This window comes from Scleropages formosus, chromosome 18, assembly GCF_900964775.1.
Source record: "Scleropages formosus chromosome 18, fSclFor1.1, whole genome shotgun sequence".
Lineage (NCBI taxonomy): Eukaryota > Metazoa > Chordata > Actinopteri > Osteoglossiformes > Osteoglossidae > Scleropages > Scleropages formosus.
In genome coordinates, this window is record NC_041823.1 from 7285954 (window position 1) to 7301115 (window position 15162).

Sequence of the window (15162 nt, forward strand, 5' to 3'; positions counted from 1 at the left end):
GCTCACCAGAACAAAATTCCCGCTCGTGAGCACCAGGAAGTTGTAAAGGGAAGTAGGGTTGCAACCTTAAAATGATTCCGTCTTGGAAATGTGGCCGTTCTGTTTAAATGTCATATTTTGTTGAGCTATCGGTTATCTATGTACTAGGTTGACTTTGTATTCAATGAAAATAATAGTTTAAAATTAAATATTTAAAACATTTCAATGTAGTTTTATAAATTTAAAATTATGTCCATGCAAAGCAACTTTACGGCCGGAATTATTTTTGGGAAACTATTTTCAGCCGACTGCTTCAGAAGGTTGCGCCAGCCGTGAGTTTGAGGAGCAAGAAATGTGAAAGGGTTGTGTAAAAGTGTTTCTCACAAATAGTCTGAAAATGTCCAGTTTCACTAAATCTGCACAGGTAGGCATATGTTTTTGGCGATTAGACGGGGAAAAATTGACCACAGCCCGAGTTCAAAGTGGAAGTTCCATCCGTAATACTACTAACAGTAACTGATGTTGTTTTGGTTCGTAATTCACGTATTTCCATGCGACGTAACTAAAATTGCATTTTAAAATGGCTTGCTATTGAGACACTCAGTGTTTTGTAATTTCAGCGGGTTGGGGTATGGTTTCTATTAGACTAGTCGTTTTTTTTCTGTTCTTAATTTATCTCTCTCAAGCCAGGTTAAATTCAAATTGGTGTTACACTGTTAGTTTCAGATTTAAACAAAAACTTGCCTGTTTTATACCATTTGTTTACTAGAAGCTTTAGTAAATGTACCTGTCGTGTAAAGTTCAGATATCTAACTATGTTATGATTTTTAGCTGCTTGATTGGCAATGTTTTCCCATCTGAGATAATTATTAAAGTGCAGTTTTAAAGCTTTAAAAGCTTTTAAAGTTAAAAGTGTTTACACGAAGGCAGTGTCCTTTTGATCATTTTAATACATTTTATGGAATAATACTGTGAAGTATTTTAATGCAGCATTCAGATGTGGGATGTGCAGAATCGCAGAGCCTCTGAAATCTTTGCAGACATTTACAGAATTATTGGTTATAAATAATTGATCTAAGCAGCTGTGATGAACATAGGTTGCTGGATAATATATGTAATATGTCATTTGGTCTTTCAAAGAGTATCTTTCTTTTGTTTGTGAGTAATATCTGTTCAACTGTGGAAGAGGAGTAGTAAAACAGTCTGTGAAAACTTCCATGTTATTATTCAGCTTGAGTACATGTGTTGTACCGGAATCAAGGAGAACATTTCTGTTATTGCATCTCCCTCTGTGTTTTGCTGAGGTTAGATGGCTGAATTATGTCCAGCAATGATCTGTTAGTGGTTATTTAGACTACTGGATTACTCTTTAAAAGCCCATTGTATGTTGTATATAGAAATACCTCTAATAATTAGACAAAAACAGAAAACATAAAAAATTTTAACCCCCTCATAACTCCAACTTAGAATTCCTTTTCAAGTAGGATTTGGCATGAGCTGTTTTTTTACTTTCATTACATTTAGTTGTTTCTCAAGATAATTTTTTCAAATTTATACGGACTTAAATCTGGCATCTTCTCTCTGTTACTATGTAAAATCTGTGCTAATATGCATTTTTTTCCCATTCATATTTTCCATTGAATATTCATTGATGTTCTGTCTTCTCTCCTCTCCCACAGCAATGGGCTACGTTCGCCAGATCGTGGTATTTGATTGATGCCAGGATGCAGCCTCCGGGAAAGATTGCTACCATGTGCTCAGTCAGGCTGCAGGGGAAACACAAACCCATCTATCATGCACTGAGTAAGTTTGCTGCACTCACAGCCCTCAACAGCACCTTACTGTCAGCTTTGTTTCAGTATGAAAAATAACATTAAGATCTAGGCATTCCTAGTAATCCAGCAAGTGATTTAAATGTGTTTTCTCTTTTACATATCAATAAAAGTAAATTCTGCAACTGTGCTGTAAAGAATATTCTGGCTTTGAGAAACAGAACATGGTTTTTGTTACAATAGTATTGACCACCGGGTGGGAGCAGAGCATCATTAGCGTGAGATGAGGACAACTACAACAGCCTCAATGTGTTCCCTTCCTGTCTGCACAGCTCTTTTGGAGAAGGGAGTGTGATGTTAGAAATATTGCAGTTTGGAACTTGTCATACACTCAGCAGTCAAACAATATTTTGTGCATTCTCTGTAGTATTGGCAATATTGGTTAACAACTAGTGCTGAAGTTTAGCACCAAATTCTCATATTTCTCACCTTCAAAGGAGTAAATTAAATATTGTTTTGGCCTTGGGAAGGACTAACATTGATTATCCAGTCAGGGTGATTCATAGTTTTTTTTAAAATAAAAAATAAGAAAAGGTTAGTGTGATCAAAGGAGAGAGAAAACAAGCACTTAAGCACTCCTGTATGTTGCTGTATTTATGTCAAAATGGAGGATGTGTCCACATGTTTTGGGATGTCCAGTAGTGGATGATGTTTGATTTCTAGTGACCTTCAGCAGTAGCTCTGTGAAATATATGCTAATCATCCACAACATTAAAACCATTGACAGGTGAAGGCTCTGGGCAATGTTCTGCTGGGAAACCTTGGGTCCTGGCATTGGGTGTTACTCTGACAAGTACCACCTGCCTAAAGATTGTTGCAGACCACGTACCCCCTTCGTGGCAACGGCCCTGCCACGCTGCAAAAATTGTCAGGAATGGTTTGAGGAACATGACAAAGAGTTCAGGGTGTTGACATGGCTTCCAAGTTCCTCAGATCTTAATCTAATTGCGCATCTGTGGGATGTGCTGGAAAAACAAGTCTGATCCATGGAGGCTTCACCTTGCAACTTACAGGACTTACTGTAAAGGATCTGCTGCTAATGTCTTGGTGCCAGATACCACAGGACCCCTTCAGAGGTCTTGTGGAGCCCATGCCACAACAGGTCAGAGCTGCACAGTATTAGGCAGGTGGTTTTAATGTTGTGGCAGATCAGTGTACATGTTTATCAGAGTGAACCTCCACAGCATAGCACACTGGAGAGAACCTGGATGTGCTCATTAGGCACAGAGACACAGGCTGGGACCTTCAGGGTACTGGACACATTAATCTCCGGCCCTGCTGCCAGTTTGAGCCAGGACCTGTGTGCCTCCTGTGGTTTGGGAGAGCGCGTTCAGAGGGTACCTGTGAGGGGATCCATTGTGCTCCCTGTGACCTGCTGTTCCGCTTTGTGGATTTCTTTTGATGAAACTTTCACAGTGATGGAGGAATGACTGTATGAACCGGTAAGAAGTAAATTCCAGGCTTTTATGTTTTTATCCCCTATGGTAGCAAAGAGGAGGAGGAGGAGGAAAGCCCACTATATGAGTTTTCTCTTTCCCCTTTGACTAAAGGCTTACAGGCTTGCTGTGGCCAGGATAGAATACTTGAGACTTTGTTTGTTTGTTTGGCTCTTTCATACACAATTCACTGTCAGCCTTTTCTGCTTTAATTATTTATTTTCCTGCTCTAATGAATGATCCCTTTTATGTTAGGCAGGCATATTTTTTACCAGGCTCTATTGAAAACATATATTGGGCTTTTTGGTTATATGATGAACATGTCCTTTTTGTTTAAAGCTGCAGTTTTTAATTATGTCTTAGACAAGCAGTGCTCTCTCAGAAATATGGTTCAAAAGCACCCAGGGTGGGTCACTTGTAATGTCCAGCTCTTGTGTATTTTTTGAAGAGAGAGTTCTTGCTTGATTTAATTAATATTGGGTAGATGTGGTTTGCACAGGTTGTCCTAGTACAGCACAGCAAATGAATGCCACAAAGCATTGAGTCCCCAGCTGTTTTCTGTGCAGTGACTGTGCAAACCCCCCACCCAGGTGACTGCGGGGATCACGTCGTGGTCATGAACACCAGACACATTGCCTTCTCTGGGAACAAATGGGAACAGAAGGTCTACTCCTCTCACTCAGGGTAAGCCCCATCTGATGGCCTGCCTGCCTGTTGCCCACTCCTAACATCAGCACCTTTTAAATTGGTTTGAGTTGTCTGACATCTCCTCTGCTTTTATTGCCAACTTTCAGTTCACTGCTCAATTAGATGAAGAATAACAGATGAGTGGACCTCAGCAAAACCATTAAAACCATTCAAGTCCCAACAATCAAAGCAAACATAAGCAATGCGATTCTTGCATGTCCTAAATATACCAAAGCTTTGTAATCTTAACAAGATCTTGCTTGGTTTGTAATAAAAGTGAGCTGTTGTGGTTGCTCTTTGTTAGACTTGGCTCTTATATGTTTCCAGATACCCAGGAGGTTTCAAGCAAGTCACAGCTGCCCAGCTCCATCACAAAGACCCCAAAGCGGTAAGTAGGGTAGCTATCTTTGTGCCACACACCTCAAACTATCCTGTTTGTTGACCATGAGTCTGTCTGGATGATTGTTGACGCACCAGGGTTTAAGGATTTAAGCTTGTGCTTATTTGAACTCCTGCAGTTTTTCAGCACACCCTTAGGGAGCACTGTGCTCTAATTCTTCAGAATGACTATGATGCTGCAATATCTCCCTGAGCCACTTTAAAATACATATGAAATATGTCTGTAATCTATAGTATATGTGTTAATTGGCACAGTTTATCAGTGTGTTTTGCATCAGGCTACAATCCATGAATTGTACACATAATTAACTGAAATGTGTAATGGCCTTCTTTGGATCTGTTTTGCTGTCCTACTGCCTCTGCCGATTCTCATCTGTCCCCAAAAGCCCTCCAGTTGTTAAAATGTTTTCTTCTTCAGAACCAGAGGGACTCCTGGAAGTGTTTTTTTTTCCCCTCTCTCAGACAAAAACACCTCAGTATTATCAAAGAAATGCAGCAGCATCACGGATTCTGCTGCGCCTACCCATATTGCACCTCTCTGAAAGTGTCACCTGTAATCTGAAAGGCCTGTGTGTGGAAAGATAAACAAGCAGTGGCAAGTCTCATTACGAATTGGCATTCTCTTTTCAGGGCACGACAAAATATATTTCACTACGCTTCATGTGGTATAGCCTAAGCATTGTATGCCGAAATACTGTTGAGTGGCTGTAAATAATATTTCACATGGAGATTTATCAGTTCTATCAGTAAGTTACATTTATTCATTTAGCTGAGGCTTTTCTCCAAAATGACTTTCAATGTTAAGCTACTTACAATTCTTCACATATTTGTACAGCAGGGTAATTTTTTCTCTCCCCCCCCCCCCCCGGAGCAATTTACGGTAAGTACTTTACTAAAGGGTACTACAGTTGGAAGTGGGATTTTAACCTGTGACCTTTTGGACCAAAACCAGCAGCAGCGCTAACCACTGCGCTACCCTGCTGCCTCTTGTCTAAATGGTGCACAAGAGGAGCTACCACAGCCTCGCAGAATTCTCTGGAATCTGAGCGATTATACCCAGGAAGAGCGAGATGCCTTCCCAGGCCAAATATCTTTTTGGATTTGAGACCAGTATAGCTGCCTGTCAAACCGATCGACTGATTAAGGTGTCCGGATGCACCGCAGTGTTTTTTGAGTACCGCGGTGTCACGTGATTGCCTGTGTGAAGAAGGAAGTGGATGGGGGGGTATTAACTGCTATCTGATTCTTGATGTGCACAGGAAGCACTGCGAACGGCTTCTTCTAGTACAGAACTGCAATGACTTTGGAAGGTTGTATAATCCAACTTTTTTGTAGACTTTTTCCAACTTAAGTGTCAGCAAATCTCTGTGAATAAATTAGGTAGTCTGATAATTTAATAATTTTTAGCCACGCAATAGTTTCTGTTGCTGGTATTTCCGAAAAGGTCCCTGGACATGTTTCCCACGCATGGTGGATGACAACGAGGAATGATTTAATTTTGGATAGCCATTGCTGTTTGTCGGATGTTTGCAATAACTGGGCTGAATGATGTCATGGCCGCAGTTAATGCTCCCCCCCGGGTGAGTGATGGGGGACTAAAGCAGATGCTCAGGTGCTAGGCCCACCCCCACCACACTGGTACATTAACCCCCCATTAATGAGACGGATGCCTATCTTGGGCTGAGCTATTTTAAGGGGTGAAGAATCTATCAGGAATAATTGTGCATAATGATCACACCGGGGTGCCATCCCTCCTCAGTTCTGCAGTGACTGATCGCATCCCCTGACAGCCAATATTTGTCATCTCCCCTCACTGTCAAAAAAAGCGAGATTAATGCATTGGAGATGGCACACTTAGGCAGCGCTACCGCTGGCTCTGTTTAGTAAGCGAGCTGCTTTCTTCACGCAGAGTTAAAGTCAGAAGGAAAATTCTGGGAAGTGTTCAGCTACACCAATAAAGAACATGGAGCGGCTCGACATTTATCCCGCTCAAGGTATCCCAGCATAACAACGAAATGAACAATCCGGAATGCTCTTTGAAATTACAAGACCATTAGCTCTGACAGTTTTCAGGGGACTATAAAACGGTCTGCCACAGTGCACTGTTCTTCTGCCTCACTCATCTAAACTGAGCACTTTGTAGCCCATTAGTTATTACAGTGTGATTTATGGACGTTTGTCTCACACGAAGTCAGAAAAATTGAAAAGAAGGACCTGTTTCCTGGTTCAGGTTGGGTAGCGGTGGGATCTAATGAGTAAGACTGAGCACACTGGGGGGCAATCGGGATGAAAAACTGGCATGCGCCACCCAGAGGTCTTGGTGAAGACCTCCAGAGATGTTCTCCTGTAGCTAAATTGTCATCGAAGAACATTTTGAAGACCTCCAGATAGTTCTTCCAGTAGCTATAGATTGGTGTGGAGATGACTTGGTGAAGCCCTTAAGAGCAGTCCTCCAGCAGTACACAACTTTGTGACTACAAATTAAAGCTGAAATGATCCTCTTGCATTACTGTTTGTTGTGTCAGACTGATACAAGATGCTACTGTTTAGCCAACTGGTTCAAGGTTGGGTTCATGCTTGGGCATTTCTTGGTTAGTATCTCTAACTTGTTCTTCCTCTGATTTCTAGATCGTCAAGTTGGCCATCTACGGGATGCTCCCCAGGAACCTTTTGAGAAGGACCATGATGCAGAGGTTACACCTCTTTCCAGATGATGTATGTTAAACCAAGTTATATGTTTCCTCAGGGCAACGATCTTCTGGGGTCAGTCAGTTTTTTGAGCAGACCCCTGTGATGCAATCTTTCAGGATATCCCAGAGGACATTCTGCGCAACCTGACAGAGGAGCTGCCACAGCCTCGCAGGATTCCCCGGAAACTGAGCGAATACACCCAGGAGGAGCGAGATGCCTTCCCAAGAATCTGGGTCCCGTGAGTTCAGTGAGCCGTCGCGTGGTCTGTAGGGCCAGTCACGACGTTTACGTCATACCAGCCACCCTAAATTCTGGTTAAAAACTCCAGGGCCCTGACTAATAACCATTTTAAGAGGTTTCCTTTCTAGCAGCTGCCCCAATTATCCTTGCACTCTGTGGAATCTGCCTGATATCCAGCAAAGTCTCATGCTGGAAGGCAAAGTCTACAGGTTGTCCAGTTCTCCTTTCACCTTAGAAGACTTGGGGAGAGAAATGGGTTCACTCAGGACAGTAACGTGCACAGATACATATGGTGCAGTTATGAAGCCCTGCTGGGTTTCAGCAGTGGTATATGGATTGGACCAGGGGTTCTGTGGTTAAGAATGGAGGCTGGTGTCACCCCCGGCAACAGACCAGCATTGGTGAAGTTCAGGTTCAGCACTGCAGATGAGTTGATGCATTCCTTCAGAGTGACTCAAGCATGTTAATTTTTTGAAGTCAAGTGCAAAAAACATGTCAGAAGCAGAAAGTAGACAGAGGGGCTTTGTAGTTATTTTGACCTAGTTTTGTTACTGCTTGGTTTGAAAGAGACTGGAATATAAAGTGACACTTTATAAAAACTCAGGATCACTCCACTGGTAATAATCAACTGGCCAGATGACACAACCTACCCTTCTTCTCACCCTTATTAATGTGTATAATGGGCATGGACCAGCTGAAAAACTATTTAATTATGGTGAAATGTGTGGAATTCTTTATTAGGGTTAGAAGGCACCATCAGGTCTTGTTTCCAGAGCCCTAAGCAGTAAGTCATTTTTCAGAAGCGGAACTTGTGGCCTCGGTTAGGAACTCATTTTTATTATCGAAGAGAAGTATATGTGCACCACGTTCAAGAGATGAAGGGTAGGACAGACAGATAAAGAAGATTTGTGGGAACTCCCTAAATAGCGCAAGGATTCTGTGAGAGTCATGCGGCTTTTAATCTGACAGATTATTTCTGAGCTTCTTTTCAAAACTCACCCTATCGTTCTCTCTGTTGGAGTGGATTATGTAAAAGAAGGAGAGTGGATTTAATCTTCATCATGCACAAAGTTGACGGTAGTGTAAGGAATTTACTTCATTTGGAATGTAGCACCAATAAGCCTACCCCATCATTTTTTCCCCTCTCATTATTAGTTTTTTTTTTTTTTTTTTTGCACAGTGGATTTTAAATAGGCATATATTTCCAATGAGAGATTTTGGCTAATGTTTCAAAGCAGCCATATCGGAGCACTGAACTGCACAATTGAGCCCTTTGTGTTTTCATTCCCCCAGTTCCCCATTTATTAATTAAAATGATCAATGTACCGTATTCATTAGGAAATCGGGAGGGCTCGTATCGAGCTGAAGGGGAAAGATGTCTGCGGCACGGGGGAACAACAGGTTTGCGAGCCTCTGCTCTGAGCACCAGGTGGATTAAATGTGATCCTTTCTGTAAGCAGCCTGTTTGACATGGCCGGCATCGTTGTTCCCCCCCCAACGTACCTTGAGGGACCTGCTCAGCCACTTTATGCCTCATTACAGCATCTTGAGCATTTCCATCAGCGCAGTTTTTGACAGGGATCGGGGTCTTTTTTTCTTACTGCTTCCCAAAAGTTTGTTTTTTTTTTTTTTAAAAAAAAAAATCAGCTACACTTCCTGTGGTTGGTTGTTCTTTTTCTGGAATTTAAAAAAAAAAAAAAATTCTTTTAGTACATACTGTTACAAACAGGGGAATGTGTATAATTTTAAAAGCTCTCTATAAATCGGTTTTAAAAATATTCCAGGACTTTCTGATTGTCATTTCTGTGAATTTTAATGTGACACACTCTGCTGCCGGAAAATAACTTGCCTTGGCAGGTCAGTCCTGTTAAGTTGTCCGCTTAAACCATCATGCAGATATAAAGCTGTCTTTTTGCAGAAAGCCCTTCGTAGAAAGGCACGTCAGCATGTTTCTTCTGGAGGTGGTCCTGTGCCTCGGCCATATTTACCTGCCATGTAGACATATTCATAACTTAACAGTACCAGCTTCACACTTCTAGTTCACTCTTTAACCCAAGAAAATGGTCCCCTTACAGATACCTGGGACAGGCTTTTGCTCACTGCTGTGCCCTACCCCAGTTATTACACAGAGCCCACATGATTAAACATTATCTGGAAGCAGAATTTAATTATACTTACCCAGGCATGTCTGGTTTCAACCTTTAAATGAAAATATGTTAGACCCAGGTGGCATGTTGATGTAGTGGGTGGTGCTGATGTGTCACAGCTCTGGGGCTGTAGGTTTGATGTATGTTCAGGTTGGATTTTATCTCAATGTAGTTTGCTTATGCTCCCTGTTTTTGTGTGGGCTTCCTGCAGGTGCTCTGGTTTCCTCCCACAGTGGAGGAAATATGTGTTTTATGTGGATTCACTATAATAAGGTGACCTTAAATAGCCCTCACTGTGACTGAATGAGTGTGTGTGTTTGATTGCCCTGTGATGGACTGGTGTCCCATCCAGGGTGTACCCTGCCTCATGCCCTATGCCTCCAGGATAGGCTCTGGACCCCAGAAGCCCTACATTAGTCAAGGAGTTACTGATGAAGGATGGGTGGGTTGGTGGATGGGTGAAGAGATGGACATATCAGAGCATAGGAGCCCTGCTTGTGGTGTTAGGTGGTAACAGGTTTGCCCCTGCTAGAAAGAAAAGGGGGGGGCGGGGGGGGGGGGCTGCAGTCAGTATATATCCGAAACATCATACGTGCCCAAAATAAATATTTGCTGTGAGACTGGGCTGCTGCCGTGTTTGAGTGTTAACTATTGAGAAGAAGCAGAACTTGACTGGGAGCAGCACGAGGCATGAGCTGAGGTGTTAGCTTTATTTCCCCTCTGGGTGTATGGGGAGGGGGAATCCCTTCAAACATCTTCTCTTACCAAATGAATTGGGTCTAAATCTGAGAGAACTTTCCATGCCTCCGTGGAGTTTTTTTCTTCTTTTTTTTTTTTTTGAATTTAAATTTTTTTTAAACTGCTTTCGGCCACAGTTACGGAGGTGGTGACCAGAGCTGGACGTCAGTAGGCCCACATTTTGACCACACACTGAGACTCTTGGACAATTTATTCAGAAAGCAGAAGGAACCTATCTGGAAAGATTTGAATGCCTCCATGGGAAATGGGCCCGACATTTTCATAAATATGCATTTAGAGCCTGTAGGCCGCAGGTTGAAAAGGGCGCTATATTTTTTCAGGACATTAATACATGTGGCTCTCAGCTTGCGAGGCTAAGTGGCACTTTTCCATTCCTCTTTATGTAACGGGCTGCCCAGCCGCGCGCCTGGCCGCTCCGCCAGACTCCATCACTCTGAGAGATGGCGTGGCCCGAGGCGTCTCGTTCCAAACTCCCGGGCGACGGCCTTGATTGATGGTCCCTCTGGGCCAGCAACACGGCATTGTGGGAGAATTGTTTTCTCCCCAGGGAGCAGCTTCTGGCATCACAAGAGAGTTGAAACATCACAGCAGTTTGAGAAATTTTAAAAAAAGTCAACTGATTTTGGCAGATATTTAGGTGGAGAACGAGACTGGAGAGGTTCTCAGGAGCCATCGATGATGCACTGGCGCTGCCCCCCCCACCCCAGGACGTACAAGTGTTACTAGGCTAGCGATTCTAATAATAGCTCATAATGGGGGAAGAGTGAGATTATGGTTCTGGAAAACAGCTGTGAGTGAGGCAGCTGTATTAAGGACAGTAAACCCACCCAACCAGTCTTTGTTTATCTGTTGAACTCTGTGAGGACTACAGCTCATTAACACAACAGAGACTGTGACAAATGTGTATGGATTCAACAGGCCGCACAGCGTGGTGCTGGTCAGTGTTTTGAGGCTCTGTCACAGCTGCACTCGGCCGAAGCGTGCGTGTGCGTGTGTGTGTGAACAATATGACACATCTGTTCCCAATATGGGGCGACATTGATGTGAAAATAGACAGATGATGTTTGGAAACGCCTTGCTTTGGGAGTGCTCCCTGAAACAACGGGAGAGCAGGAACGGCGGAATGGGAAACGGACGAGGCCCTCTGTGTCCAATCCCGTCTCTGGCGCTTCTGATGGAGCCGCCGGACGTGAGATCCGACCTCAGAGCTCCTCTAGGCTCACAGTCCGGTCTGTGTGCGTCTTTGTGTGTGCAGGAGGAATTCTAAGGGCACAGATGTTTTGCAGCACAGAAATTATTTTTTTTAATTCACCAGGGGCTGTTAAACAAGAAATCTGAGGCCTAAATCCTGTTATTGGAAAGGATCAATGTACCAGCGCTTAAGGTTCACGGTGCGGTCCTCCCTCTGTTGATATTTTTAGTTGTCTCTGGTGTCATTTGTGTTGTTCAGCAGGGGGTGTGCCTTTATTTCATCTTGGAGTTTTTCGGCGTAAGGAAGGATTTTGGGAAGAATTACTAGTAAATTATTTCAACAGACGGGCTGCTCTGTAGAAACAGAAAATACGTCCGCTGCGTCCGAACCTGTCTTTACAGCGGAACAGATAATTGCGATCTGCAAACTGTCTTCGAAACGGTCTGAAATAAGCTTTTGGTTTTTTCCTGGGTGAAATTTCCCAGACATGCTGAAACCGCACATTAATGCAGCCCTTCTCCCACGCAGTCGGGCAAAGAAGGATATTTATTAGGAACGACATTGTTGTGACCCTCGCATGAATGGAGTACATTTGGGAGCTAAAATGCTGAAATTACATATTTAAGAATGTTTTGAGCGAACAATGTCGTCTGTTAGTCGAAGACAGTATCACTTTTCTTTAAGAAAAAAAGAATATAAATTGTTACACATATTCGAGATGCTCAGTAACTAGTGGATTACACAGTGGAAAAATAAGACATTGACTTTGTACAGAGTAGCATGTGTCAAGTTCGCAATGACAGCCTGGGACGAAAGGGAGATAAGAGCAGTGTGTGCAGTCATTAAACTGCCCAGGACCTAAAGGAAGATGAGTTTACTCTTTAGATGTTGGGATTTCAAACAGTTCTACATCTGCTAGTCTTTACTACAGGTCCAGACACACACCCTGTGTTTCCCCATGAGCCTCACGTGATCCCTGGAATGTCCTCTGATTTGTTTCACACAGAAATCTGTTTCCCCCAGCTGTGTGTATCGCATCGAGCTGTTAGCAGCCATTCCTGGAGCAACAGTGCCGCGACTTAATATAAACCGCTGCTGCACAAATGATGTATCCTTCTCTGTAATGGGTCCTGTTGTCGAGTCAAGGTCGCAGTCTAATCGATCACTGTCACGGCAGGTCCTAAATCTTGGTCACTTCATGATAGTTACGCATTTACTCTGGGATTTGGTTGGTAATTGGGCCACAGATCATCAAGATTTTTATTTACTTATAAGTTTGAAGTTAAAGCTCCAGTTGCTGGTGTCACCTCTTATACATTAAAGGTTAAGAGACAGTGGTAAAATCGTATTTTGGTCCCTTCAGACTGTTGTCTTCTCTTCATTGCATTTTCTTGACAGAGTCTAAACCTTAAATGCAGATTTAATTGATTTAAATCAGTTATCGTGTTTTGAAGAGATGTTCCGTGATGAAGTGCCATCTTATTTACATTTATTATTTTAGCTGACACTTTTCTCCAAAGTGATTTAACATTGTAAGCTATTTACAATCATTTACACAGCTCGGTAATTTTTTAAAATCTTTTATTTTACTGCAGCAATTTAGGGTATCTTGCTCAATGCTACTACAGCTGGAGGTGAGACTTGAACCTGCGACCTTTGGGTCCAAAGGCAGTGGCTCTACTACATTACCAGACTGCCCTTATGCAGTCTGTACCCTGCCTCACACCCAGTATTTCCAGGAGAGGCTCCCAACCATCCTGATAAGCAGTTAATGATAATGGATGGAGGGGTAGAGTTTACTTGCATTAAATCGCAAAGTCTTCTCTCATAATTCTTGTATCCCCTCACTGTTAATTTCTGTTATGCTGAGAAGGTTAGGAGAGAAACGAGAACAGTTTCTCAGGGGATGATTATTTTGGGGCTGTTTGACAATAGTTTGAATGAGCATTTGGTGCTCACTGGAACAGCTTTCAGATGGCAAATTGCCGTTTGTGAAGCTGTTTTGTTTCCGTGCCAGACGCCTGAGAAACTCAAGAACAGGAGCGTTTCTTTTCACCGTCCCAGGTGTAATGAGCTGGGATGAGTTTAGGCTTACAATTAAATCTTTGTTTTAAAAGAGGTGTATTTAGTTTTCGTTGGCTTATTTTCAATCTAGTCACAACTTGCTCCCTATGTCATTTAAAAAAATAAATAAATGTAGGAAGAGTATGTGTGTGTGTATATAATATATATTTGTATATATCAGAAAAGGAAGAGGTCCCTGTTTTTTGGGCATCGTCTCATACAACATTGAAATTCTGCAGCGTTGTATTTTTTCCCCGGGTGTGAAAACAACGCAGACACTTGGACAGGCCCTAGAACGTAATTCCTGCTGTACCACTGGAACACGCAGATTGGTGTATAGCACACTCCTCCGGTCCATCTCTGTGGAAATATACCAACCTCTGCTGCTCTTTTTACAAGTGTTGAAGTTATCTTGAAATTTGTTTTGCCCACCAGAAGCTTAAAATGGTCAATACTGTAATGTTTACTTCTAGATGTCTGTGGTGTTATCTACCGGATAATGAGACGAGGTGAAATTGCACAATACAAATATAGGAATGTTTAAACGGTGGAATCACTCCCATCTGTGTCATTCTCGCTTCACTTCACATATCTGCATATGATGTCAGCATATTCCCCCTTTTTACAGATCTTTATCCTCAAAATAATGTGCACTAGTTTGCACTCTTTTGAGCTCTGCAGAAATTGTAGTGTCACCTGTGTTAAACAGCATATTTTAAATATCTGGGAATTTGTGTAGTTGTGTAATGACAGCAATAATATTAATTTTCCAGGAAAAATAAAAAAGATTCTCCCCCCATCCTGCTCAAAGTACTGAATGTTCTTGACCAGTTTGGGTCAGGCGTGCTTTGTGGGTAAGGTGATCCGTTTCATCTCCCCAGGCCCGAAGACTTCAGGATGAAATGAGTTGTCCAGCCGGACACTAGAGGTGCTGCCTCCCATCCCACAAACCTTGCGGAGTCTTCAGCGCATGGCCACGGGTCGCCGTTAACGTCAAACACGCAGCAGGCCGCTGTCCTCAACCGCTGTCCACTGTTTTGCATGAAATAAAGTTTTTGTGACAAAACATTAAACAGGACTTCAATTGATGACACCGAAAAATGGCGGTCGGCCCTGCAGTTTAAATATGCGGCTATATTTCATTCCGTGTGGAACAGAGAAACTAAACAGCAGGGGACGGACGGTCTTGCGGTCGCGTATTTCGTCTGGTTGACTTTCAGAGAGTATTAAAGTACCTCTTTTTTGGGCCTCCGCCTCTTGCCACAGACCATTTTTGCAGTCTCTTCAGAAGTTTGATCTTGCTCAAATTCAAACTGCGGTGCAGTCCTAATTGACATCAGATGCCTCTGCAAGACCTATATAATGCCAGTTTAGCCTTTTGAAGTACATTCAGTCTTTATATAAAAAAAAAAAAATTGTGTTAAGCATGGAAAGTCACCTCCTCTGGATTAGTCATTAGGCTTTTTTGTGTGGGCAGAGAGGGTCTTGTTATAGTGCCACTGAGTACCAAAGAGCCACTGTCTACAGCAGAGAAACTGTTCAGAAAGAGCTAGTACTATAGGAAGCTTATTATGTGGTCCAAGGGGATATCTTATTTCTTCTAACTTTACCAGGAGACGCAAAGATTAAGTTTCGACTGTCACCTTTTCTATAAAACCTATGTGCGTCGTAAATCGCAAGACAAAACTAAATATTAAAGCAGGACATTATTCAATAGCACAGATGTTCATAGTCAT

General features: G+C 42.6%; 1 protein-coding gene across 1 annotated transcript; it reads left to right on the forward strand.

The window, feature by feature from the left end:
• The first annotated feature begins 278 nt into the window (after nucleotides 1–278).
• Nucleotides 279–14577, forward strand: mrpl13 (mitochondrial ribosomal protein L13). The gene is made up of 7 exons (XM_018762748.2): nucleotides 279–403; nucleotides 1659–1782; nucleotides 3838–3931; nucleotides 4262–4322; nucleotides 6962–7048; nucleotides 7141–7262; nucleotides 14308–14577. Exons 1-7 carry the CDS (start codon nucleotides 377–379, stop codon nucleotides 14330–14332), a joined length of 540 nt encoding a protein of 179 aa, XP_018618264.1. The 5' UTR covers nucleotides 279–376; the 3' UTR covers nucleotides 14333–14577.
• Nucleotides 14578–15162: the final 585 nt, after the last annotated feature.